The 26,407-nt window shown below is 50.4% G+C and overlaps 1 protein-coding gene across 9 annotated transcripts in view; it reads left to right on the top strand.

Moving 5' to 3' along the window:
- The window catches only part of Tom1l2 (target of myb1 like 2 membrane trafficking protein), a 125,124-nt gene extending 102,078 nt beyond the window's left edge, over positions 1-23,046 (top strand). For 2 of the 9 annotated variants that reach the window (XM_050163553.1, XM_050163555.1), the window contains exons 8-16: positions 1,283-1,416; positions 4,283-4,331; positions 4,748-4,871; positions 7,292-7,409; positions 8,367-8,442; positions 10,862-10,924; positions 16,624-16,683; positions 18,814-18,850; positions 19,709-23,046. In XM_050163553.1, the coding sequence (XP_050019510.1) occupies positions 1,283-1,416; positions 4,283-4,331; positions 4,748-4,871; positions 7,292-7,409; positions 8,367-8,442; positions 10,862-10,924; positions 16,624-16,683; positions 18,814-18,850; positions 19,709-19,857 (810 nt within the window). In that variant the 3' untranslated portion in view covers positions 19,858-23,046. Of the gene's footprint in view, positions 1-1,282; positions 1,417-4,282; positions 4,332-4,747; positions 4,872-7,291; positions 7,410-8,366; positions 8,443-10,834; positions 16,684-18,813; positions 18,851-19,708 lie in introns of those variants that run through there. The other 7 variants (XM_050163558.1, XR_007595623.1, XR_007595622.1 and 4 more) reach the window with 7 other exon arrangements.
- The last annotated feature ends 3,361 nt before the right edge of the window (positions 23,047-26,407 follow it).

Below are 26,407 nucleotides of genomic sequence, written 5' to 3'. Positions count from 1 at the left end.
ATGTGTGTGAGCTGCTTCATTGTTTGGGTTGGCCAAAGACAGAGATAGCACAAGCCACGTGTCCAACAGCAGCAGGACAGTGAGCTCTGGACAGGGTGACACACAGCAGAGAAATGAGGTGGTCTGCACAAAGTAGTGGATGAAAGAGCCACTTTTGTTGATAAGAAGAAGCAAGGCACAAAGAAGTATGTCTTTCGGGGCTGGAGAGATGCCCAATGGTTAGGAGCACTGACTGATCTTCCAGAGGTCGTGAGTTCATTTCCCAGCAACCACATGGTGGCTCACAACCATCTGTAATGAGATCTGGTGCCCTTTTCTGGCATGTGGGCATACATGGAGGCAGAATGTTGTATACATAATAAATAAATCTTTAAAAAAAGAATTATATCTTTCTGCCTTAAAAATGATTTTTACTGGCCCAAGAGGTAGTTCAGCAGTAGGATCGACTGGCAGCTCTTACAGAGGACTCAGGTTCGATTGCCAGCTCCCACATTGGGCAGTTCACAACTGCCTGAAACTCCAGTTCTTCTGGGATCGGCATGGTCTTTTGGCTTCCATGGGCACCTGCAGTCATGTCAGTCATGTGGGGTACATGCATGCTCTCAGGTACACACACATAAAATAAAAATCTTTAAAAATGATTTGTAGTTAGCTGTTGAAGTCAGCTGACACTGAGGTGCCAGGACAGTATGTGGTACAGCCTTAACACTAGACATGGATGGCTTAACTTTGGAACCCAAACATAGGTGAGTACTTTAGTGGCAAGAGACAAAGCAAATGGGCATTGTGGGATTATTTTAGCCACCCAGATTTGTTCTAGGTTGAATATGCGCTGTCATAAAACTGTACCAAAGCTTTTTTCTGTATGTGATGGATTTAATTACTTATTTTGTTTTTAGTGGCATTATAGGAATATGTCTGCTAGAATAACTATTAAATTGTGTCCTTAGAGGTATTCCATATAGATTTCAAATTTATTTACACAAACATATTCTTTTAAAAAATGACTTACACTAACAGGTATACACACACACGTGCGCGCGCGCGCGCGCGCACACACACACACACACACACACACACGCCATCTACTGAAGAAGTACTTGCTTCCTCTGAGGCAGGAGAGCAGGGAGCTGTTACTTCACATTCTGTGCACGCCTGGTTTTATGAACAAGCATGCACTCCTTCCCCGACGTTCAGGAGTCAGTGCACATCCTTTCAGAGGCAGTAGAATGTGAGGACGGCATTCCCAGTAGGCTCTGCCAGAGGTGCATGTGTTTCCTAGGAATTGAACAGGACCTGCCGGGCCATGCAGCACCGCATAGTGGAACTCATCTCCCGAGTGTCCAATGAGGAGGTCACCGAGGAGTTGCTGCACGTCAACGATGACCTCAACAACGTCTTCCTCCGCTATGAGAGGTGGGGCCGGAGTCCTTTGGGGTCTTTTCCCTTAAAAAGATGATTGGCACATCAGAGGAATCTCCTTTATAAACAAAGGAGGGGAGGGAGGCTGAGAGAGCCTGGGAGGTGTTCGAGGTGGAAAGTGCTCATCAGAGATGCTCATTTGTTCTTGGATGACAGAAGCAGTGCTCTTGTTCTCCAGAGAACAGGACAGCAGGTAGCTGACTGCAGAATCCACCTCTGCTCTTTGTGAGTCCCAGGAGGGCTGGGGTGGGGCTGCACCTGCACCTTTGATGATCCTGTGAATGTGAAGAGGACTGGGGGAGGGGAGCCTTTACAAAAGAGAAGGATTTCCTCTTTCTTTCTGTTCTTGAAAAAGGAAAAAAGATCTTTCCCTTTGTAAATGTCAGTACGTCTGGGGTATTGAGTGAAGTAGGCTGCCTGTGAACACTGCTTCTCTAGGGAAACACACAGTCCTTCAATTCTTCCCACAGCCAAACCACTTAAAGTGACAAACTTGAACCTTTTTTTTCTCTCTCCAAAGCCTCCCACGGGACTAAGTCAAAAGCATGTTTTCTGGACCTAGCTTTAAGTGGGTGGTGGCAAGAACAGCTTCCTCCCATCTGGACCCTGATTTGGGCAGTTACCAGTTGGCCCAGGGTTGTGACTTGCCTTGACTCTAGGCTAGCCTTTTCCTTTAAAAGAGCCCACAGCAGTGTGTCCCTTGGAGGCCTGTGGCCCACTCCCTCTGCCAACTGCCAGCTTTCTGTGTAGGACTGTCAGAAGGACAATGATCTGACGTCATTAGGAACAGGAGACAGACACTGTGTTCGCCTATGCTTTGAAAGCTCAGACGGCCACACTGTGCATCACTGCTAGAGCTGGTTTAGCTCCAGGCTGTAGGGATGGGTGGTCCTATGCCCATCTATGATGAACACAGAGATTGCTATAGGAGTGTGGGCTTGCTGGCAGTGTGTCCAGTTTGAGGACCCCAACACTCCCAGCCCATTGTGTCCATTCAAACCTTCACTGGAGATGAATAGCAGGACCAATGTGGGACGGTCGTCTGTAAGTCCATTGGTCTGCAGGTAGAAAGACTTCAGAGGCACCAATGGGCGCTACAGACCGCTGTTGTAACCACACGTCTTTCTGGTTTGTTAGTTTATTATTTAATTTATTTTTATTGGATTTTTGTTTTGTTTTTTTTCAAGGGGGTATAAAGAACAGAGTCTCTCTGTCTGTCTGTCTGTCTCTCTTTCTCTCTATATCCCAGACTGGCTTCAAGCTCTTGATCTTCCTGCCCCAGCTTCTCTCGGATTACACTTACACACCACTATGCCCATGTAATCAATCTTTTTAATTTTTTTCCTGTTTTTTTTTTTTTCGAGACAGGGTTTCTCTGTAGCTTTGGAGCCTGTCCTGGAACTAGCTCTTGTAGACCAGGCTAGTCTCGAACTCACAGAGATCCACCTACCTCTGCCTCCCTAGTGCTGGGATTAAAGGCAAGCACCACCAACGCCCAGCTTTCCTGTTTCTTTTTTTGTTTGTTTGTTTGTCCTGGCTGTCCTTGAACTTGCTTTGGAGACCAGGCTGGCCTCCAACTGAGTGGTGGAGTTAAAGCTGCAGTGGAAGCCAGATACCATGACATAGATCTGTAACCCCAGCACTTAGGAGGTAGATAGAAGAGACTCTTAAGGCAAACCTGGGCTACACAGCGAGTTCCAGACCAGCCTGGGCTATCTAACAGAACTCTTAAAAAACATTAATTAATTAATTAATTAATTAATGACACGGTCTGTGACCTTCCATGGTTCGCTTAGGTCTCCCCACCTTCCTGAGTCGAGACTGACACAGAATGATGTGACTTTTCCTTTTTCTTCTTTTCTGTCTTATTTATTTATTTATTTGGATGCTAACCAGAGCCAAAGTATGCTTTCTCTGGTTCTTTAGTGTTTTCACTCTTTAGCTAAAGCACCCCTCCCTGCCACACAATTCTTTGCTCTATTAAGCCCCACCTAGGCATCCATAATAAACTCCCTAAAACTCAAACAAACAAACAAACAAACCATAAGTTGTACACCTTCTTAGTCATACTGTTCTTCCCTTGTCCCTTGTCCTAGCTGCTGATGACATTCAGTGTGGATGGCAGCCCAGAGCAGCGCCTTTCTGCCCTTCTGTTCTCTGGTTTCTCTGGAGTCAGCTGGTTGCCTTCCTCTTTACCTGGGTCATTTAAATACAGCCCAGAACAGGATCTGCTGTCCACTGTGGATATCCCACAGCCTCTCCTACCAGGTGGAAGGATAGCTTCCGGCAGAGGGGTTGTTTGTCTGCAGTCGCCCTCAGCTAAGCTCCATTCACAGCCATGAGCTGACTGGATGTGGAGGAGGGCATGCCTGGCAGGGCCCACTCCATCTTGCCTTCCTGGCAGCCCTTAGAAAGTTGGCACAAACCGTCTCATGTTTTCTGGCAAGGCCTTTCTCCAGGCTCCCTGTCCCTTCCTGAAGTTGGCTTTGGGGCATTGTAGCCACAAGCTGATAACCCCAAGAAGAGCTCTGTGGAACAGAATCAGGCTGCATTTGCTGCCAGGCTTCACAAATGACCATGTGGAGACCTAATGACCCAAACACCTCCAGGGACTGGAGGAGCATTGGGGCCAAATGTATGAAGAGACGACTAAGGATGCTTCTGGTGGGCTCCTCCAAGAACCAGCCAATACCCTTTCCCTGATGCCAGCTCAGGGTGTTTGTGGGAGAGACAGTGGAGCCAAACCTGTAAGACAGAAGCCCCGTGTCAAGGGAAGCATGGCATTGTTCTTCTCAGGACCGTGAGCATAGCCATTTGGGCCTCACTCACGTTCTCCTACGTCTGCTCTCCTTTCCATTAGGTTCGAGAGGTACCGATCTGGCCGATCTGCTCAGAATGCCAGCAATGGAGTAAGTGTCCTTATAGCTCCCTCGTCTTCTGAGGTGGGCGCCTACCCAGTGCACACATTAGACGCCTTACCTACTCAGGCCTTGCTCCTGGTTACCTGACTAGGACTAAACACAAATTCTTGAGTAACTGCAGAGCAAATTCTGTTTGAAGGGAGCCTGGGGAGAGCTAACAGGCATACTGGTGGGAAAGCAGAAGACACCCACAGAAATTAGTCGCCATTCTAGTGATTCACTTTATCCTATGTGAGAAGAGAGTATAGGAGGGCAGGGCATGGGGCTCTGGTAACCTGGGCCCACTGTGTGCCCTTCGGGTAGGCAAAGAGAGCCACCTTTCATCTGCCAGACATGAACAGATCTGCGTCGGGGGAGCTGGAGTTTGACCACGGCTGACCTCTGTCGATCTTGTGTCCTGACAGGTACTGAGTGAAGTGACTGAAGACAACCTAATAGACCTGGGCCCTGGCTCCCCTGCTGTGGTGAGCCCCATGGTAGGGAGCACAGCACCCCCATCTTCTCTCTCCTCCCAACTCGCAGGCTTGGGTGAGTGTCCTAAATGGAGGAAAGGGTCTCCCTCTTTCTGGCCTCCTCCTGGATACCTTTGTCTTTGTTCAATGTCAGAGGTCCTTTAGAGCAGTCCACGTGAAGGTGTGACCCAAGTTCCAGCCAACTGCACCACCTTCAACTTCTAACTCCTTTCCTAAAATTTACAGTCAAACCCTTATGGGAAGGTAGAGGTGGAGGAAGTTCTGAGGATGTAGAAATTGCTTTTTAAAAGACAAGTAACCTGCCGTGTTTTATCTGGAATATTCTTTGTACTTGAAATGATTTCTTTTAACTCTTGAATAGGCTGAAGGTGGCAAGTTGGTCTCACCTCACTGGCTGCTCAGAACACAGGTTTGAAAGGCAGCTGAAGCCACATTGTTCTAGTTTCATTTGTTATTGTAATAAACACCCTGACAAAAAGCACCGTAGGGGAGGTTGATTTGGCCCATCATTCCAGGTGGCAGTCCATCACTGAAGGGAAGTCAAGGCAGGAACTTGATGCAGCTAGTCACATCCTCAGTCAAGAGCAGAGAGACTAAGTGCATGTATGCTTGTTTATGCTCAGCTCCCCTCTGCATTTAGACAGTCCAGAGCCCAAACCCAGGGAATATCACTGTTCAGGATGGGTGGGTCCTCCTGTCTCCATTAATGCAATCAAAACAACCATCCACAAAAGCACCACAGTCCCAGCCTGATTCAGAGAATTCCTCATTGATATTCTCTATTCAGATGATTCTAGAATATGTGAAGTTGACAGTTAAAACTGTTACACATAAATCCCTAAAAGAAGAATCTGTGATGGATTGACAATGTCTGCACAGGACTAGGAAACAGAAAGTGGAGACGCGATATATTTGCCTACCTCAGACCATACCATCAACCTAAAGTGTTCTATTGTCTGAAATTTAGGAGAAACTCTTCACTTTTCCACAATGAAATTATATGAATGACTCTATGTTTCAGTTATACCAAGTTATACAAAATTAAATTCTGATATTGGTATAACTAACCATCATGGCCTTCAAAATTCTTTCCTCTACCTTAATTTTATGTTTTTTTTCCAAATAATTCTATATTCATTTCACTTCAGTTGAATTAAACCTTTATCCAGTGGCCTGTCAGTTGTTATGACTTTGGTGTCTCAATTTCCTCTGTAGCCATATATGCATAATAGAGTAGATGTCTTAGCCTTCGATATAGCTGATGACATATTTTTATACATGTCTTGTATATGGCTTTAAAGTTTTTAATCACAGTGATTTATTTAGTGTTGTGTGCATTGCACGCTTGTGTCATGTTGCACATATGGAGTTCAAAGGACAACTTGTGGGCATTGGTTCTTTCCACCGTGTGAGTTTTAGGGACTGGTCAGAGATCAAAGGCCTTGGTGACAAGTGCCTTTACCTGCTGAGCCAGCCTGGAACCCAATGTGTAGCCCAAACTGGTTTTGAGTTCATAGCAAGCCTCCTGCCTCTCAATCTCCCAAGTGCCAAGAATTCAAGTGTAAGCCACCATGCTGGGTTCAAGTCCCCATATTTAATACCTAAAGTTTAAAGTGGATTCTGCTGCTTTGCTTTCTTTAAAAGGCCTGATGCTCTTCCATCCACTGCTTCACCTCACTGGTCACCTCTTAGCTCCCTTTCCAGCCACGCCTTTCACTCTGCCCTCTCACGGGCTAACACTGCCCATAGCCTGGCTCTCCAAATCACTGCCTTTGTCTGTCTTGAAGGACCCCCTCTGAGCCTGTCCCAGCGTCAAAGCCAAACATTGCAAGGGTTGGTCCTCCTAACTGTTCAGTTACACGTGAGCTCCCGAGGCCGTAGGACCATGTTGATTCCACCAGATGTACTTGAACTCTGACTCTGGGTGCCTAGGAAATAGCTTCCAGATCAAATAGGTGGCTGAGATCCTTAGTCTTTGTTTTGGAGTGCACGTGGTGGGGGCACCCGAGAAGGGCGTGGTGAGACAGCTGAGGGCATGCTGTCCTTTGTCCCCATCCCTCACTGCCAGCAGTCTCTCTTCTGTCTAGGATGCCTCCTTCCCTCTGTGAACAGTTTCAGATTCAGGGCAAAGCCTATTTCCCACCTAGCTTGCCCTGGCTCTTATGTGTGCTGTGCTGGGAGTGCTGAGGACAGCCGGGAAGCTTCACAGTGTCTAACCCACTAGACTCTCATCCTCACTTTTGGGGAACTCCTTTAAGAACCCATATTTTGGGGCCAATAAGATTGATGGCTCAGTGGATAAAGGTAGTTTCTATACAAGCCTGATGATCTGAGTTGCAATGCACACACACACGCGCGCGCACGCACATGTACACACAGAGAGAATGGTAATAATACAGTACAATAATACGACATTTTTACAGGGTTTTTAAAGCCCATGTTTGTTCTCACCTGCTTCTTGTTTTGCTGTCACAGACTTGGGAACAGAGACTGTCAGTGGCACCCTCAGCTCACTGCAACAGTGTAAGCCTCATGATGGCTTCGACATGTTTGCCCAGACCAGAGGGAACTCCTTGGCTGAACAGCGAAAGACGTATGTGGGATTTTCCCAGTGGCTTTCTGCAGATACAGGGTGGGGGTGAGGGAGGGTCTTCTCAGCTGGTCACACTGAAAAAGGATGACGCCTTTTCTTTACCAAATTAAAGACTTCTGGAGCCAACATTGTCACACATCTTTAATCCCAGCACTCAGGAGGCAGAGGCAGATAGATCTCTGTGAGTTTGAGGCCAGCCTGGTCTTCAGAGTGAGTTCCAGGACAGCCAAGGCTACACAGAGATACCCTGTCTTAACACTCCCCCCCCCAAAAAAAAAGACTTAGAGAAACTTAAAACTATAATGGTGAGGACTTGTTACCTTCTAAAACTGAATGAGTGCCAACCCCATCTCCCCTTCTCCTCTGCCCTGGAGAGCACCAGCCCCGTCTCCCCTTCTCTTCTGCCCCAGGGTTGTCTGTTCTGTCAGTCATGGATTGCTCTCTCTCTCTCTTCTACAGCCTGCTCAGGGCTGAGTAGAAACCCTGCTTCCCTAAGCTATCTGCCACGCTGCAGACCCTGCCTCATTCAGCCCCTCCCCCTACAAACAGCAACCAGACCTACTCCCAGCGCCTAACCAATTGAGAAAAAAGGTCAGGACAGAGGCAAAATGAGCCAAATAGAAATGGGGGAGCCGGTTCCAGAGCAGATAGCCCCTGCATCTGGAACTAGCACTCCATCCACTCAGCGCAGCAGAGAGGCTGATGCTTGTGAAATAATTACTTGGCCTTCTGAAGCCTCTTCCTCTGAGGACTTCCAGAACACTTAGACACTTTTCTCTTCAGCTCCAGTACTCAAGGCAGGGATTGTTGAAAAGTGTGGTGCCCAGGTCTGAGAGGACTGACTCCAGGGGTGAGCTGGTGCTGGGAGACAGACGACAGGAGTCTGCAGGCACGAGGCAGGTACCACAACACCTCTGCATCCACTGGGCGAGAGCTCATTTGCACTGTTTTCTCCAGGGTCACCTATGAGGATCCTCAGGCTGTTGGAGGACTTGCCTCTGCTCTAGACAATCGGAAACAGAGCTCAGAAATGGTAGGTCTGCAAGCCTGTTCTGTGCCCACAGTCTTCTGGATACAAAGGCAGGCAGCTTGGTAAAGTTGGTTGAATAATTCAGCAGCAGTTGACTTGTATAAATGGCAGAGACAGCCTGGAGAGGACACCACAGAGCACCTCTGGGCTGCGGGCAGTGCACTGATAAAATGATAACCCTCTCAAGGGAAGTAAATACTGAACTAAGCCAGCTGGCTGCCAGCCTAGCCGAGTAGTACATTCCCAGGGGTGAGGTGGCGTGGAGTGTCCTGTCACACTCTGGGCTTGGAAAGAGTTAAGCGAGGCGTCAGAACATTTTGAAATAAAGGATGAAATCTTTGTGAGTCTCAGGCCACAGCCAGCTTATGGAAGACTTCAGAAGGACTTATGCATTTAATACATTTTTGCAGATGTTTTCCTTTTGAGCCCAACTAGGAAATGTATGGGAATGTATGCCTGTCTGCCTGGCAAGGAGGAAGAGGGCTCCCAGGACCCGCTGGGCTGGAGTGAAAGGGAGCTGTGCCCACCCATCCACTAGAAAAGGAAGGGCCCTTTGCTTCCTGAACATCGGATCTTAGCCTCCTGTGGGCCCTGTACAAAGGGCCTGGTGAGGACAGCACAACAGCTGCCTAGCGTAATGGAAAACTTTGGTCTCGAGGGTGGGGACTGCTTTTCTGAGCTGGCATATGCCTCCCTATACTTACTGCCAGGGGGTGCAGAAGATCCCATCTATGCCACCCTGCCATTACACAGTAGTGGCCTCCAGTGACATCCGCCATCCACATAGTAGCCTCTGCTCTTTAAGCCTCCCGTTACTTAAACTATCTCTGCATTGAACCCAGCAAAGGAATTAGAGAACCAGACCAGGGGCCTGCCAGTGTACTGTCCAGTAAAGACAAGGACGACCCTTCCTCCTGGCTCACGCCAGTCTGGAGCAGCCTTGTCCCCCGGCATTGGACCAAGGACCTGCCCCATCATGCCAGCATGTGTCCTGCTCCACTCATGCCATTATCAGTGCCCAGGCCTGGGTCCAAGTCCAGGAGACGTGGTCAACTTCTCACCCTTTGAATGCGTGGCTTGGCCTGGCTCCCTGTTTTCAAAGGTCTTGCTGATTCCAGCAGATTTACCAATGATAGTAGGCAGATTGCTGTTCCTGTTGTTACTGGGGCAAGGGCCTCAGCAAGGAAGACTGGCAGGACATGGGATGGTCATGTGTGTCTCTATGTGTGAACACATCTGCAGGCTGCCTTGATCCTTCATGGGCCATGCTGTCCTGGAACTGAGAAGAAATTAGAGAGAAAGTTGTGTAGTCACACCTCTGCAAGTAAGAGCCCACCTCTAGTTTTATGATGTGAAGAAGCAAGAGGGGGCTGGCTAGATGACTCAGCAGGGAAAGGCACTTACCGCCAAGCCTAACGACTCGAGTTCCATCCTCAGAACCACATGGTGGGAAGAGAACTGACTCCTACAAGTTGCGTTCTGACCTCCACCTGCATAATGGCATGCATGTCCAATGTACATGTACATATGCACATATAAAAAAAATACATTTTTTAAAGCAAGAGTTCTGCAGGTGTAACTCACCTGTCTAGTGTACATGATGCTCTGGGATCAGCAGCAACACTACAAATGAACAAACACAAAAGCATAAGGCAATAAAGAGCTGGTGATGGTGCACGCCTTTAATCCCAGCATTCTGGAGCAGAGGCAGGCCAGTCTCTGGGAGTTTGAGGCCAGCCTGGTCTACAAAGTGAATTTCAGGGAAGCCAGGACCACACAGAGAAACCCTGTCTGTTTAAAAAGAATTAACTAAATTAAATAAATAAATCTTTAAAAAAAATAAAAAAGCTGGGCGTGCTGGCACATGCCTTTAATCCCAGCACTACAGAAGCAGAGACAGGTGGATCTCTGAGTTTAAGGCCAGCCTGGTCTACAGAGAGAGTTCCAGGACATCCAGGCCTACACAGAGAAATCCTGTCTCCAAAAACAAAAACAAACAAACAAGGCAGTAAAGAACATGCTGAGTTCAGCATTGAAGTCAAGAATCTAAGAAAAGATACATGGACCAAAAAAAAAAAAAAAAAAAGGAGAAAAAAAGAACAAACAAAAAAGCAGAGTAAGTCAGAAAAGAGTAGAAGCAATTGCACTGTATCCAAAGAATTGGGCCTGGATGACCTCTCAGGTGTCGAACATTCTGTTATCCCCCAGGGTCACGGCATTGGGTTTGCCTTCTCTTTTCCGGGCAGGTGGGATGGGGGCATGCTAGGGCATGTGGGAAGCATCCGTCCAGGCACGTTTCCTTGTGTGACAGACTACCAAATCTGAACAATGACTCTTCTATTTACAATATGTGCTGTGACTTCCTGTTGTGGGTATTGCTGTGACTTTTCTTTTTGGGACTCTTTTGTCCTTGGCCCAGCAGAGAGGGAAAGGTGGGGATTGTGACCTGCAGCCCATAGACAGCTGGCTCATGACCCAAGGAATGGTGAGGAGCCATAGCTGAGTGAGCTCGCTGCCCACCCCAGCCCCTCACTGTGTAACAGTCGGCACCTTCCTCTTGCCACCTGCCCAGTCCTTGTGACCAGACAGGACAGAGATCACTCACTTGTTCTGGGGGTGCCAATCTCCCCTCCTGTCTACGCAGAGTCTCCGTAAGGCCCCAGACTTCCAGCTCCAGAAACACCTTCCCTGACTGAGCCTGCGCTCCCGGATCTTCGTGGACTGGGATGTTTGCAGGCACGAGGGGAGGGTCTTTCCCTTCTCTCACAGACTCTGGAGTTCTCGGCAGTATTCGTTTTTCCAGGATGAGCATCAGTAATCGTGGCGTGTGCTCAGGAGGGGACCATTAAGAGAGGGCTCAGCATGTGGCCAGTCAGAGAGGCTCCCTCTTACTCAGGCCTGGGAATTTGGCAGTCCTAGGCTTGGTGGGCTTTTATACTGTAATGGTGCCTCACAAATGGCCTGAGACCTCTTGCATAAATATATAGATGACAGTAACAGAGCCAAAGAAATCAAGCCAGGAGAGCCTGTATCACGCTTACAGTCCACTCTGTGGCTTGGGAGTGCCTTTCCCACCATATCTGTGCAGTTGGCCCTGAGCTGGGTGCATGAAGAGAGGGTCCCAAGCTGCTTGCCTCAGTTGGACCATTTCATCCTTAAGTGCAGAATCAAGCCTCTAGGTGTGTGTGGTAGGGATGGAGCAGGTGAGGCTACAAAGAAATGACGGGAATAGACATGTGGACTTCTGCCCTCCAGATAAATGCGGTGAGCCAAATGTAGAACTCACCCTTGACGTCAGGCCAGGAGAGGGGTCCCGTAGGACTTCCAAGTGACAAGCTGTTTGCAGTACAGGGGCCACCTGCTTGAGAAAGGCTTAAGCTAGGGGTACAGACAGGGTCTGGAGACCAGTGCAGCGGGTGCCCAAGCTGTCCCCTCCCACAGCAGTGTACACTTGCCCTTAGTGAGAAAGCAGTTGTTCCTGCAAGTGGGGACTGGCCAGGCCCTTCATTTTCTTCTTTTAGGTCACACTGGGCCCTGGCCTTAGAGCAGGCTTCATAAAATTATATCTCCATTGTCCAAACAGAGACATTCTAACTGTGTGCCCTGTGCCTGTTAGCCCTGCAAAAAAGGATACTGCCCGCCAAACTACCTGAGTGTGACCTGGGCAGCTGGTGATGGTGCCTGTCTTTGTCCACACAAGTCGACTTTCCTCTTCCCTGTCCCTGCATAGAGCGCCAGTCTTCGGTTTCCTAGAAACAAACCCAACTAACAGCTAACTTGGTATCTTCCCCTTCCTGCCTACAGTTTGTTTTCCTTTTAAAACAGTGTGTGTTAGCTGCTTTGCTTATTTCCCGTAGTATGGAAGTCCTACCCTCCCCAACCTGCCAAGTACAAATTCTTCATATGGAAACTGTGTACTACTGAGTGAGACCAGGGGCTCTAGACTATCTTTCCCACTGGGTCTGGGTGAAGTATCACAAATAGAGTTTCACGGCTCCTCTAGAGATAGCACCCAGTACAGACCTGCACCATCGGGCAGGTAGGTCTCTTCGTGTGCCTGGAGCTGGGGACAGCTGTGGAAGGGTGTCTACTCGTTCTTTCTTCTCCTGGGACTTCAGGTGTGAGGGCAGCCTGCAGTTAGGCCACTGCAGCAGGTGCATTGGCAAGTAAAGGTAAGCAAGATCTGGCTTGAGCCCAGGGTCAGCAGCCTTCCCTTCTCTCCCTCCCTGACCCTCCTGTCTTTTCTGTTACTTGTGGCTGGTGATCAGTTAGGAGGTATAAGCAGGGAAAATCAGAGAATAAAAGCATGCCTCGGTCTTAGCACTGGACAGGCTGATATAGGAGGCTCCTGGTGTGATCCAGCCTGGGCTACACAGAGACCAGCCCAAGCTGAATAATGGGACCCTGTCTTACACATACTTGCATAAAACCATGTCAACAACAATAATAGTGACAAGAACAGAAGTTGTAGACCCTGAGGTCCTCTGTTGATCCCTAACACCAGAGGTGCAGGACAAGGAAGAACAACAGCAGTGGGTTATAAAAGACAGGGCCAGGGCCGAAGAGATGGCTCAGTGGTTAAAAGTACATACCGCTCCTGTAGAGAACCCAGGTTCAGTTGCCAGCACCCACATTGGGCAGCTCACAATGGCCTGTAACTACAGCTGCAGAGAATCTGGTGCCCTCTTCTGGCCTCCATGAGCACCTGCACTTACATGAACATACCCCTCATACAAATACACACACACACACACACACACACGATGAAAAGTAAAAACAGGTAAGTAAAAAACCCTACTGCTGCTGTCAGAGGCTGATGCTAGTTATCTCCACTCTGTAACTCTGGCACACTATCAGACGTAGGACACCAAAGGTGAAAACAAACAAAAGACTGACTGGGCCGTGCCAGTGCCTCACCTCTTTCTTGTTCCTAAGGTGGAGTGACCCATAGGTGCCAACAACAGGACTTCTGCCCACCACCCAGATCCTAACTTGCCTAACTTGGCATCAGAGATGGGCTGGGTATTGTTACCAGGGCTCCAGCCTGGCTGCTCTTTTCACAGGCAGCAACATTTGGGCTTGGTGTTTATGGGAGGGTGTTCAGGGTAGAGTCCTTTCTCTTCGTATCCATTCTCCGTCTCCCTCATCACTCTTTATAACCTCCTGTAACAGCCTGTAGCTTGGATCACTGTCCAAGAAGATGCTAAAACCATGACAGAATGGCTAAAAGCTTTCCAGAGATCTGATGGATGAGCCAATAAGGGTTAGATGTTAGACCCCGAAGTCCCAGGACAGAAACACACCGAGACTTCTTGCCATGCCCCCTTCCTCTATCAGCAGGAGAGGGACTTGTTTCTCCCTCTTTCTGGGCCTCTGCAGGTCTATTTTCCAGTCAGTGTACGTGTTAAGATTGGGTCTGGCTATACCTGTGTGATGAGAGCGAGGCTCTGCCTGCTTCCCAGAGCTGGTTCATAGCTATGCTTCTGCATCCAGTCACCTGCCTTCCATCACATAAGCCTAGCCGAGAAATAGCACCCTAGCTCCTCAGAACGTGCCCTGAGGCCCAAGAGACTCAGTTCCTGTGACTAGACTCCCTTGGGTGTCTATGTTAGAATATAGAAACACAAACCTGGACCATGAGGGATCCTGACTCAGAATGTTCGTGTTAGACTCAGAATGCCACATTACAGTCACCCTGTTCACAGGTGAGGAGATGGAGGCCACGCCTTGTTGAAATGCCCAGGCCAACTCCTTCACCTTCTGCCACATAACTGAGACTTCTAAGACAGAAGAGGCTGGCTCCCCGATTGAAGAAAGGCGCAGAGAGAAGTGACTTGCCCCAGGCCTACAGCTGGACAGTGTGGTCCAGGTGGAGCCCAGCCCCATTTTTGTCTTGCTTTGCTGCCATTGCAGGGATGTGTTCAGCTGTTTGCAGATGTTTATGATGTGTACTAAACCTAAAGCTTCACACATGGTAGGCAAGTACTCCTGAATTACACCTCTAGACCACTGCTTCATCGCGCTGGCTGTCCTGGCGCTCATTATGTGGACCAGGGTGGCCTCAAACTCATAGAGATCTGCCTGCCTCTACCTCCCAAGTGTTGGGATTAAAGGTGTGTGCCGGCCACCAGGCCCAGCCTAGCCCTCTACTTTTTAACAGCAATGAAAAGAATTATAAGGAAGAAAGCCCTGAAATGTCTGTTTAGCCTGGGACCTTTTAAAACTAGCAACACAGTGGAAGTGTTCATCCCTCCTGCCGGAGAGCCTGTGTTCCACCCCAACGCTGCAGGAAGAAAGGCGGACTCTCGGTTTCTTCCAGGTAGACTGAGCTAGAGAAGACAAAAGTGCTCGTGTGCACCCTAGCAGCTGCTGTGGTCGGCATTTCTCATTGGAAAAATGTTTGTCTTTCTGAGCTGGGGGCTAGGCATGGCACATGTCCCCAACGAGTCAGACGTGGTTTATAGATGTCACGATTGAGAACAGCACATCCCTTCCGGGATGTCCATCAAGGTAGAAACCTGCTCGCCCGCGGTCATGATAGCAGTGCCCCCTCTGTGTCCCAGCGTTCTTTGATGGGGAGGCAGGCATCTGCCTTGAGCACTGTAGGCACAGCCACTGAGCATCCTTGCTCTCGCCACGACTGAGTAATCGTCTCCTTTGTCACCAGGACTCCCTGAAATACCCAGTATGACAGTTTGGAGTGTCTGGGGGTTAAAATGGCGACACAGAGGGACGGTGCCTATTGATTAGTGAGCCATTCTGAAAACACTTGTGTGCCTGCCTCCGGCAGGGTGAAGATGGGCACAGAGCATGTTCTCGGACCGGGGGTCACCAGCTTGCCATAGGTGGTGCTGCTGACATCTGCTCAGCATGTGCGGGTGCCACACCTTTTTGGCAACAGATCTCAACCTCTAAAGCTGGAACCAGCAATATGAACCCTTTGTTCTCTTCCTTTTCAGGCTGGACTTTGTGGGTTATTTTTGTTACTTTTTATACTGGGTCTCCTTATTGCCTATTTAAAGTTCATCCTTACTCTAGACTGTGACTTTAGAATGCAGCCAGCTATGGACACAGTACTGTCATTCTCTCTTTTTTTTTTTTTTTCTAGAAATAATGGGGCTAATAAGCAAGCCTCCCAGGTGGGACACCTCTCAGTCCCAGGGTAGGCGAAGAGGCAGGTTGCCCTGACTAAAGGCCATCATCTCATTTGTCTAGGCAGGGAGCCAACCTTTTATTAACGTGACTTCCAGGGGTTTAAAGGCCGCCTTTACCTCTTATCTGATAGCAATGTAAATGTTTTTAGTTGCACATATTTTTCATAGTCTCTGCTCTGGGGCCGTTGACTCAGGCCGAGGCATGGCACCTTCTCCAATACCCATGCGGTTTATTGGGGAGCCCTGCCACATCCTAAGCATCCTGCTCCCCGGCCCGCATTAGATTACCTTTCTCAGTGACTAAGGCTTAGCCAGCTGCTGAGAGCAGAGAGAATGAGACTAAAGGACGCTGTGGCATTCGGGGTGTCGGGTGGTATTTTTTCCTCAAAGGAGAGAAAGAGACTAAAGCCCTCTGTCCTTTTTGTCATCAAAGCCTCGTTTGTTAGCTGTGTCTCCATTAATGGGAGTGTGCCTGCCTTCTGGAAGCAGACAGACCGAGGGAGCACGTGCCTCTGGCTCCTTCCCCCCTCAGAAAGCCACCTCAGCTAGTAGACAGAGGCCCAGGGCTGGGGTGCCCTCCTGAGAACCCACAGCCTGCTCTAGGAATGTTGCTGCTCAGCTTCCCTCAGGCCCGAGAGCCTCTTCACTAAATGCAGCGGATCCTCTGCCATGGCTGCTGCAGGACTGTGCCTTCTTGAGATTAGGAGGTGCTCTGTAGCCTGGCCTGAAAAGGCAAACACACACAAGCAAAAAGTTATCCATATCAAGAACACGTACTTTCTCGCCACCAGCCCCTGCTGACCAGCCTGCTTCTTCTAATTTACCAGCTCATTGCTCCCCTCACCCGCCATTTCTCATGCAGCTGCCTGTGTTGCCTGTGCGTGCCTTGTAGTTGTTTTGCTCTGTGTACATTTTGGTTTTGTTTGGGGGTTACTTTTGATGATTTACTTTGTTCTGGTGTTCTGTCTTCTTTTGCCTGTGTGGGGGCCTGCCTGACCCCGCCCGCTGCTTGCCGCCTCTGCCTTCCTAGATCCCCGTTGCGCAGCCCTCTGTCATGGACGACATTGAGGTGTGGCTCAGGACAGACCTGGTGAGACTTGATTTCTACATTTCGTGTGGGGGTTGTGGCAAGGCAGATGTTCTGAGGACAGGCCTTGGGGCTTGTGGCAGGGGCCCCCTCCACCATGGTGGGTGGGAGGAGGGAGGGGGCAGCTCAGCCAAGCTCACCTTTCTTTTCAACATGTGGACGCTGGTGGTGCTGGCTCTGGGCACAGCCTCTCAGCCACACAGTCCCATGTAGATGTCTCACATCTGTGGAATTAGAGAGCCCATCTCGAACCACTCCTGACACATGCCAAACCCTCCCCATCTCTCTCAAATGCCAACGGTGTATGTTTGAGTGGTTTTTCTGCTTATTTGTCTCTGTTTCATTTTGCTTTTTATTTTAAGGGAAGCAGATATTTTTGTGTTTTGGTTTTTGTTCCTTTTCTCTTTTTTGCCCCGTGTTGGGGATTGAATTCATGGCCTTGTGCATGCTGATGGGCAAGTACCACAGCCCAACATTTTCATTTCTTTTTTTTCTTTATTCATTTCATAAATGAGTTAGATGCTTGATTTTAAATATACCATCATCCCATTCTCACTGTCTTCTCGTATTTGTTTAAAAGAGCTCCTGCCCCAAAAGAATGTTTGCCCATCTTTTGGGATGGGCAAAAGACAGAAAATCATGCATCTGAAGATGGCCTCAGTCAGTTCCCTCTCCTTACAGAGCACAACATTCACAGCTGCTGGATGTAGGAGGGATTCGGTGGTGGCTACAGGTTTCCTGTGGCACCTCCCCTGTGAAAGAGGGCAGCGTGCTATGTTAGGAGCCAACACTGCCTCTTCCCCAGGAGGCTAGGCCTTCTAAAGATACAGCCCAAGGAAGCAGCCACCTGGGTGGCAGGGAAGGCTAAAAGAACTCCCCTCTGACCTTTCCAGGGATGCCTAGGAAGAAATATGGCCCTCACAGAGGCAGGGACAGAAAATCGCAGGCCCTGTCCCAGACATTACATGGTGCCACACACTTGTAAGCCCAGCATCTGGGAAGTGGAGGCAGGAAGATCAGAAGTGCAAGGCTAGCTTTAGCTACATGGTGAGCTCAAGGCCAACCTGGCTACATGAGACCCAGAAAGGGTTTGTTAGCAAGACTCTCACAAGGCAGTGACAGGTCAGAGGCCCAGGTTGCTCAGCCCTGCTGGTGACTCTTCACTCCATCATGGGTCCTTTCCCAGGAAGGCCCATGTATGAGCTCCTCTCTAATCAAGTGTGAGCCACTTAAATGTCTAGAGGTGCACAGTGCCTCCATGGCCCTTTTAGGCAGCAAAATGGGAGCTTAGGTCTAGGGGAAGGCAGTGATAGCTCCTAGGAGGCCATGGGGCTTGTTTCTAGGTGATAGCTTCCACTGTCAAAGGACCTACTGGAGATCAGGCTGAGGCTATCCAGGCCCCAAGTGGATTCTTGCTGTTGGTGTGGATGGCGTTTTTTCCAGAATCCCTGTGCTGGCAGCACTGGCATGCCTCAGCCTCATGCGACAGTGGCATCTCTCCCCAGAGCCTGGTAGTGATGGTGGGGTTCTCCCCTCTGGCCCAGGTAGCAGCCTACACCAATTTTGGATTTTTCTTTCTTGCCCTTCTAGGAGATCAAAACCTAAAATCTTTGTCACTTTGCTTTTTTAAACATTTTTTGTTATTGTTGTTGTTTTTCAAGACAGTGTTTCTCTGTAAAGCCCTGGCTGTCCTAGGACTCACTTTGTAGACCAGGCTGGCCTCAAACTCACAGATATCCACCTGCTTCTGCCTCTGCCTCCCGAGTGCTGGGATTAAAGGCGTGCGCCACCACCACCTGGCTTAAACTTTTTTTTTTTTTTTTTTGGTTTTTCGAGACAGGGTTTCTCTGTGGCTTTGGATCCTGTCCTGGAACTAGCTCTGTAGACCAGGCTGGTCTCGAACTCACAGAGATCCGCCTGCCTCTGCCTCCCTAGTGCTGGGATTAAAGGCATGCGCCACCACCACCCGGCGCTTAAACATTTTTTAAAGCACACTCTCTGCCTCTCTAATAGGAAGAAGAGAATCTGGAAATAGGAAAAGAAGGACTTCACTGGGTAGCCATGGGTGGACAGAGGTGGCTGGGTGGGCAAGACAGGAATGAGCCCTAATGCCATTCTCTGCTTCATTCACAGAAGGGTGACGACCTGGAAGAGGGTGTCACTAGTGAAGGTAGGCCTGGCCAGTGGCCTTCTGCTCTCTTGGCTCCTTCCTCTCAGGGCTGCACAGGGCCTCAGCTACTAGATCCCTGTGGTGCTGGGCCTGAGCCCTAGCCTTCATGGGGACTCATGCTGATGGAGACAGCGCTGTAAAGGTCAGGAAGAGGGTGAATGGAGGGCACAGGTTACTATCCTTGGTTCTGCCCAGGTCCTAAGTCCCCTGTACACACAGATCATACAACGCACAGAATGTGAGGGCCTCTTGAGAATCTGTCAGGTGGGAACACAGGCCTAGTTTTCCAGCAAGGCTCCTACCCTCTTCCCATCTGACATCCCCCTCTCCATCTTGCCTTCCGTACCTCACCCTAGGCTACCCCTCCCCTATGACAGCGACCAGTCCGAGGACTTGCGTGGGTCAGTGAGGGTGAATCTGTGGTGTAAGCAGGTGCTGGCCCACTCTCAGCCCTGCTTGTGCTGATCTGGGGAAATAGAACTCTGAGCTCTCGGGGAGTAGGTGCTCTGTACCCTCTGTTTTTTCCCAAAGCCCTCTCTGAAGAGACTGGGGGCTGTCAGACCCTTTTCCCATCATGGGGCCCACAGCAATATACTGGGTCCTCCCCACTCACATCCCCTAATCCAGCTTCCACCAGCTCTGTCTGTGGAGAGTCAGGAACAGTGACTTCCCTTAGGCTGATCCCCAGACCAGGAGGGCCTGGAATAACCCTGGACCTGGCTGGGTTGTTCTCCTGCCGGGGACTCCTCCCGCCTCCACTCCCTCCCATCCCCTGCACATGGAGCTGGAAACCAGGGTATGGGGCTCCCGCTATGCAACCCTCACCAAGCCTATCCCTCAATTTGGTTTGTATTGCAGAGTTCGATAAGTTCCTGGAAGAGCGAGCCAAAGCTGCAGAAACAGTTCCAGACCTGCCCTCACCCCCAACAGAGGCCCCTGCACCAGCCTCAAATACTTCCAACCGGAAGAAGCCAGAGCGGTCTGAGGACGCACTCTTTGCCCTGTGAGCTGTCCTGTGGTTTGCCTCCCCATGACAGGTCACTGCTGACTCTCCTAGTGGACACTGGGCACTGGCCACTCCCCAACCCCTCAGCCTGCACATCTGTATCTCCATGGAAATGCCACTGATTGCTCCCAGGCCTGCCTGGTCAGGGCCCGCTTTGCCACTTTTTCTCTGAGTGGCCACAGCACTGACCAGAGGGCCTGTCCTCCCTCACCCCAAGGCTCTCGGCCTTGGGTCTTCCCAGGAAGAAGCAGTGGTCCAGCCTCAGGCAGGGTAGCCCCTTGACACTTTCTGAGCAGGCTCCTAAACTGACTCTCACCACCCCATCCTGCTTCTGCCTAGCTCCATGGCTTCCTTAGGTGAGACACTCTGCTCCCCTGGACCCCTTCTTCCATCAAGGACTCTGGGAAAGCAGGGCTCAAGTATCTGTAATGACAGGCTTCGTCTCTCTCCCTGGACTGGGTGGCACTAGTGTCTGTACTGTCGCTGGCCCTTCCTCCGTCCGTCAGCTGCTAGGCCTGGGACCTGTGGCTTTTGGTGTGAGAAGAGCCAAGGGCAGCACGTGCCCTGCGGATGGTAGACAGCTACTCCATGCACACTGTGCACACTCACGCTCACATCAGCCCTGATGTCTGGAGAGGATTGTTTGCCAACGCAACATGACTTTAATGTATCCCGTGACTAGGCTTTGCCTTCAGCAACTTCCATATGGCTCCCTCCAGGCCCAGAACAGGTAGCTGTGTGTGCTGTGCCTGGAGGTTCCCAACGACCAGGGGCTGCATCAGGCTGGAGCCACACTCCATTCTTCCCCACTCTTCCCCTCCCTGACATGGCCTCAGCCTTCATGGCTGTCCTCACTTGACCTACCCCCCACCTCACATGCCCCCTAGCCAGCAGTTTTAGTCTGAAGCCTGATAGCCTGGATCTGAGCAAGCGAGAGCTGGTGGTACCTGCTCCTGCCCTGTCTTGGCTGGTTTGTTCCCTGTCTCTGAGCAAATGGCCCAGTGCTCCCTGAATCCTGGTCTAGCTGCTGTCGCCTAGAGAAAGGAAAAAGCTGTTGCAGCTGTATTACTATATACTGTGCAGGTTACCACACACTCCCCACCCAATGTGTGATCAGCCTTTCCCACCGTTAGAATGGCCCAGTGCTACACCTGTTGCCACCGAGTGCCAGCCCCAGCAGGGAGAGGAGGCTGGGTCCCACCTGCAGTAGGATCAGTGCGCAGGCTCTGGGCAGCTCTTAGGGTGGGACCTTAGCCCTGGGTGAGAACAGAAATGACCTACCCCAGGACTCTGGTTAGGGTTCACCTGGCAGGGCCTGTGGAGGATGTCAGCTGACCTGCTAACTACCTAGCCCTCTTTGAACACCTGCCAGCCCTCCACACTCCATCAGGACCCGTGGCCAAGCAGAGCTTCTCTGTCAGTGTTTCTCAAGGGCAGAGCCCTCTAAGCTAGGCTGACTATTAAGGCCTCTGAAGGCTTATCACACACCAGGGGAGTACCTGGAAGCTTGGCCTTTGGCACAGTCTAAAAGGGTTGTCTCTGGGGATCAGCTGTACAGTCTAAAGAGCTGGACCTGTGGCAGTAGGCAATCAGGCCAGCATCTCTGAATTAAGAGAATGCCCCTGCTTGTGGGTTATAGAGAGAAGAAGATGGGCCTCCATCAGGGAGAGACTGATGTGGAGGCCTACCTTGGGTGTTCCCAACAAGGCTGTTTCTAGTACCAGTGTCCAGATGTCCCCTGTCCTCCTGACTACAGCTGCCCTGGGGGCAGCCTGTACTCAAGGACTCCCACAGGCTGTGTCAAGAGACCGTCTTTCTGGCTGGGAGCAGCCCAGCTGGTAGTCTGGTTTCTCTTGTCTAGAGGTAGTCCGCCTTATCTGTGGGCTGTTGTGACATGTGCCTGAGGCCTTTATGAGAAGCAAGATTGGACCTGGGGGGGGGTGGTCTTGAAGTGGGTTCAACCCTGTGGACTGTCCTGTCCTGAGGTCTGTGGTTCCCCACCATCTGTGGGCCCTCTCAAGCCAGCAGCCTCGACAAGTGTTAGAAATCACAGATGAGTGTGTACTTAATTACACTAAATTATTGCCGGGACTCACAAGCACTAATTACACCTGATTATAGGTTAAAATATTTATTTTGTCAAAATATTTTCTTGAGGATGTGTTTAACATTTTCTTGTTCATTGTGTGCTGAAGTATGAAGACTGCTTCTTCTTACCTTTTTGGCCATCAGGCAGCAGCAAAGGAAAGTCACCAGGTATATGTTGACCCTGTGAGCCTGCCCAGGTACCAGGAAGGCAGGCTAGAACAATTCAGTTATCTGAATATGGGACATGGGGTTTCAGAGCCAAAAGGGCTTCTTGGTAGCTGTGGCCAGAGCTAGTTTTTATTTCCTGTCAGGCCCTCATGTGAGTGACTGTGCCTTGGCGTGAGCCCTTGTCCTCCCCGCCTGGCCCATGCTGGCACCCACAGCCCTGCTCGGCCGGGAAAGTGGTGGCTGGACCCAAGTGGCCTGGTGGCAGTGAGTTCCTTTGCTCCACCACAAGACTTTCCTGCTCGTACTCCTCTGACTGATGGTCTCAGATGGCCCAGGGCAGCCCTATGTGACTGGGAGGACAGCAGTCTCGAGAGCCTTTGTTCCTGCCTGGTCAATCCACAGTCTCCCTGTGGTCTGCTGTTGGGATGACTGGAGTCTCCCTGTGTGCTCAGCCTCACAGAAGGCCAGGAGGGGAATATGTCTCCTCTTGGAGGTCTCCCCTTTATGGTCCTGTGGCACCCACTTAGCTCAGTGCCCGTCTCCAGCCCTTCTTGTTCATGGAGGTCTAGGCTAGTCTTCCCTGGGTTCCCAAGAACAATTGTCCACCCTGTGTTCTGACTGATTCTGCCATACTCATGCCCCGGGCTCTCTGGGAGAGCAGGGGTAGTTTCTTCCTAAAGTTTGCACTTTGTCTGGAGGATCTGAGGATCCGTGGGGCTGCTGAAAAGACGGACGGGATTGAGTCTGTTATTCTGTTGTCTTACGAGTTGGGTTCTTGTCACTGTCCTGTGTTTGTGTGGGTAGAGCTGGTTCTGGAGGGTGGCCCAACGTGACAACTAGTGTGTCCCCACCCCACTGGTTCTGCTTCCAAATACTGTCTCTCTAATTTGTGTTCTTGCATGTAAAGTACGCCACAATAAATAGTTGAACCAGCCATTCCTGTGTGATATCTGAGTCAGCCTGAGCAGCCAAAGGGCCTGAAAGTTGGCCCACAAGACTTTTTTAAAAATTATATTCTTAAAGTATGTGTTTATGTATGTTATCTGAGTGTAGATATTAGTTCAGGTGCCCACAGAGGCCAGGAGAGGGCGTTTTGATTCACTGGAGTTAAAGTGGTTATGCGCCACCCAGTGTGGGTGCTGGGAACCAAACCCTAGTTCTCTGCAAAAGCAGTGTGTGTTCTTTAACTATGGAGCTGTCTCTCCAGCACCCACCTGCCTTTTTATTTTATTTTGTGTTTCAAGATACAGTCTTACTATGTAGTCCAGGCTAGCCTCAAACCCAGAGATCCTCTGACTTCTGCTTCCCAAGTACTGGGACTCAGAGCCTGTGCCCCAAGACCAGCACCACACACCTGTTAACAGATCTGCATGGGGCCATGCTGGAGGGAGCAGCTGCAGACCCTCTTCTCCATTCCCCATCCCAGAGGCCTGGTGAGGAAACTGCTGTGCCCTGCAGTGTGGCAGGCTTTGGAGAGGAGAGGGCAGGTATGTGGCTACTCTGGCTACCTAAGAGCTATAGGATAGTTGTGGTGGATCTTCCTGGCTCTCGGGCAGATAGAGCATTTACCCTGGATCAGAGCAAGTAAGCCTGAGGCATCCAAACCCCTCCAGCTGGGTTTCTGCCCAAAAGGCCTCCAAATCTTCCACAAAGCCCATGCCAAGCACTGAGTGTGAGCCTCAGCTGCTGGAGAGTGGACCCCCCCTCCCTGACTTATTAATCCACAGTTCCCACCACACTTTCAGCTACAGTTGAGTGGTTTCAGTCAGAGTTGCAGGGTTGTATGACTGCTACTATCTTAGAACCTTTGTCCCCTCAGAGCAGCTCACCCTGTCTTCCTTCCTCTGAGCTGCCCGATGCATTGTCCTTGGGTAACTGGCCAAGTGGGGACCAGGAGGAGGCTGTGTGACATGATGCCAGCTGTCTGTGCCTCCTTTAGTTCATGGACGTGAAGCCCTTCAGATCCTTCCCTTGCTGGAACTGAGGACAGAATCAGGTGTATTAAGTATAGGAAACTAGTGTGACCCTGGCTAACATCTGCCAGCCTGTCACTGTGTGGTAAAGTTGGGACTGAAGTCTGCTGGATGAAGGCTGTAGAGGGGCAGCAGATGAAAGGACCCAGAGGGGCCCCAGCTGTCTCCAACCCAGGCCAGGATGCCAGTATCCAGCACCTTAAAAGCCACTGTCACCCTAGGCTCTAGGAGCTGAGGCTCTGACTAGGAAGGGTGAGTGAACTGCAGGCCCCCAATAGAGAAAACGGAAGAGCATGTCCCACAGCCCAGATCCTTCTGAGCAGACAGTGTATGTAGACTGAGCCCATCTGTCCCTAGCCCTGTGCCAGGCACCACGGTGTTAAAGAGGCCCGAATCCGATCCCTACCCTGTGGAGAGCCGTGGGCCGAGTCTGCTCTGGGCTCACAAGTGTGCACTTTTCCTTTTAGTTGTGTTCCTTACAGCCTGCCAGGCTGGTGCTCAGGCTCTGCCCTTGGGGAACTTGAAGCCTTTGTTCAGTTCCCAGAACCAAGGCCCCTCCTCCCCTGAGTGACCTGCAGGGAGGGAGGCTCTGGAGCTGCTGCTAGGGTAGGCTGTCCAGACCAGGAGGAAGGGCAGGATGGTCATGCTGCTCCAATTTAGCTGACAGATCTTCAAGGAGGGACTTTGCAACCCCTGGTGGACACTTGCCAAAGTTCATTTTCCCAATAGACTAATAGATGTTCCTATAAGGTAGGGTTCCGTGGGAGCAGACAAATGCAAGAAATGTTGGAGAACAGGGGTACCAGGGCCTCTCTTTCAGGATGGGGCCTCACTTAAAGGGCTTCTTTGACCTTGGTGGTTGTGGCAGAGATTGGTTAAGAAGTCAGAAACAGGAGTGGGTTTCAGGAACAGCTGCATCCAGGTGCCTGTAGATGAGGTTGGGCGCTAGTCCTGTGTCTTGGCTCTGCTTCCTCAGGGCTGTCTCCCCCACAGTAGACTAGAGATTTCCTGTAGCTCCAGGCTATAGCTCTTCCCAGCAGTTTATACAGAATACCAAGAACTCAGGCTGAAAACCCTGGCTGTCAGTAGACGAAGGGTAAAACCTTCACAAGGTCTATAGCATGGCTGGAGAAGGCCCAGCTCCTGAGGTACAGATGGAAAGAGACACATTTCTGGGCTCTTTTTTTTTTTTTCCTCCTCAGGCCTCACTGCCTCCCCTCCAGTCACTGGAGCTCGGAGAGGAGCTGGGCCCTGTCTTGATAATGGCCCTCACTCAGCAGCCTCCATGGAAGTTCTTGATGGAGGGAGCGTCACCACCCATTAACTGTCCAAGAAAAACATCTTTTCTGGGTCTTAGGCAGGGAAAGAATGAGAGACCTCAGACCAGCATGGTACCCAGAAAGTACTCCAATATTCAAGGAAGCTACAGGTGTGTACTTTCACGGCTTCCAGAAGGCTATGTTCAAGTCTCTAGGGCTAGGTCCTGAACATCCTGGTAAATCAGGTCTCTGCTGGCAGCTCTGGAGAGTCGGATGATTCTGGAAGCCCTGCGGACTCTTGCCTGGGGCTGTCTCCTCTATCCATGCAACTCAGTCCACACACTGCAGAAGTGGCTCCAGAGAATTCCACGTGCCCCCCCTTTCCTCTGTGAGATGGGATTGACCCACAGAGGCCTTTGCATCTCATCAGTCTTTGAGCGAAATGGGCTGGGCTAATCCCAGGGGAGATGAGGACAGGAAAGAGGAGCCTGCGGCCTGACTGAAAGAACAGCCAGCTGTCAGTTGGAGATGGCCTGAAATCCAACCTGTGACAGTCCTTACAGAGATTATTCTGATGTACTTCCCGTGCCCACCCCTTCTGTTCTTTGAGGCCTCCCTGAATCCCTCAGAGGTGGGAGCTGCCCAGGCTGGTCTCAAACACAAACCTGCTTCTCTGTCTGATGGTTCAGAGTGCAGCAAGGGGGTAACACTGCCCACTGTCAGTCCCCAGGACATCTGGTGGTCTGTGGAAGGTTTTGCACCTTCTCTACTCAACAAGGTCAATGTGAGCTGCAGCAGCCAGAGTTTCTGAAGACACTGGGCCTGAGAAGCCCCCACTTAGCACATGAGCTTCCCTCCTAAGTTCATCCTGTACCCTTTCCACCCCCGGAAACCCTGGGAGATGGAGAATCTGCTCTGTCTCCTTCAAGATGAGTCTTTTTTTCTTTTTTCTTTCTTTTTTTTTTTTTTTTTTTTTTTTTTTTTTTGAGACAGGGTTTCTCCATAGCTTTTTGGTTCCTGTCCTGGAACTAGCTCTTGTAGACCAGGTTGGCCTCGAACTCAC

This window comes from Alexandromys fortis, unplaced genomic scaffold (genome assembly GCF_014885135.2).
Source record: "Alexandromys fortis isolate MF-2015 unplaced genomic scaffold, M_Fortis_MF-2015_v1.1 scaffold_149, whole genome shotgun sequence".
NCBI lineage: Eukaryota > Metazoa > Chordata > Mammalia > Rodentia > Cricetidae > Alexandromys > Alexandromys fortis.
Note: the sequence above shows the minus strand (reverse complement) of the source record. Positions and strands in the feature narration are given on the sequence as shown.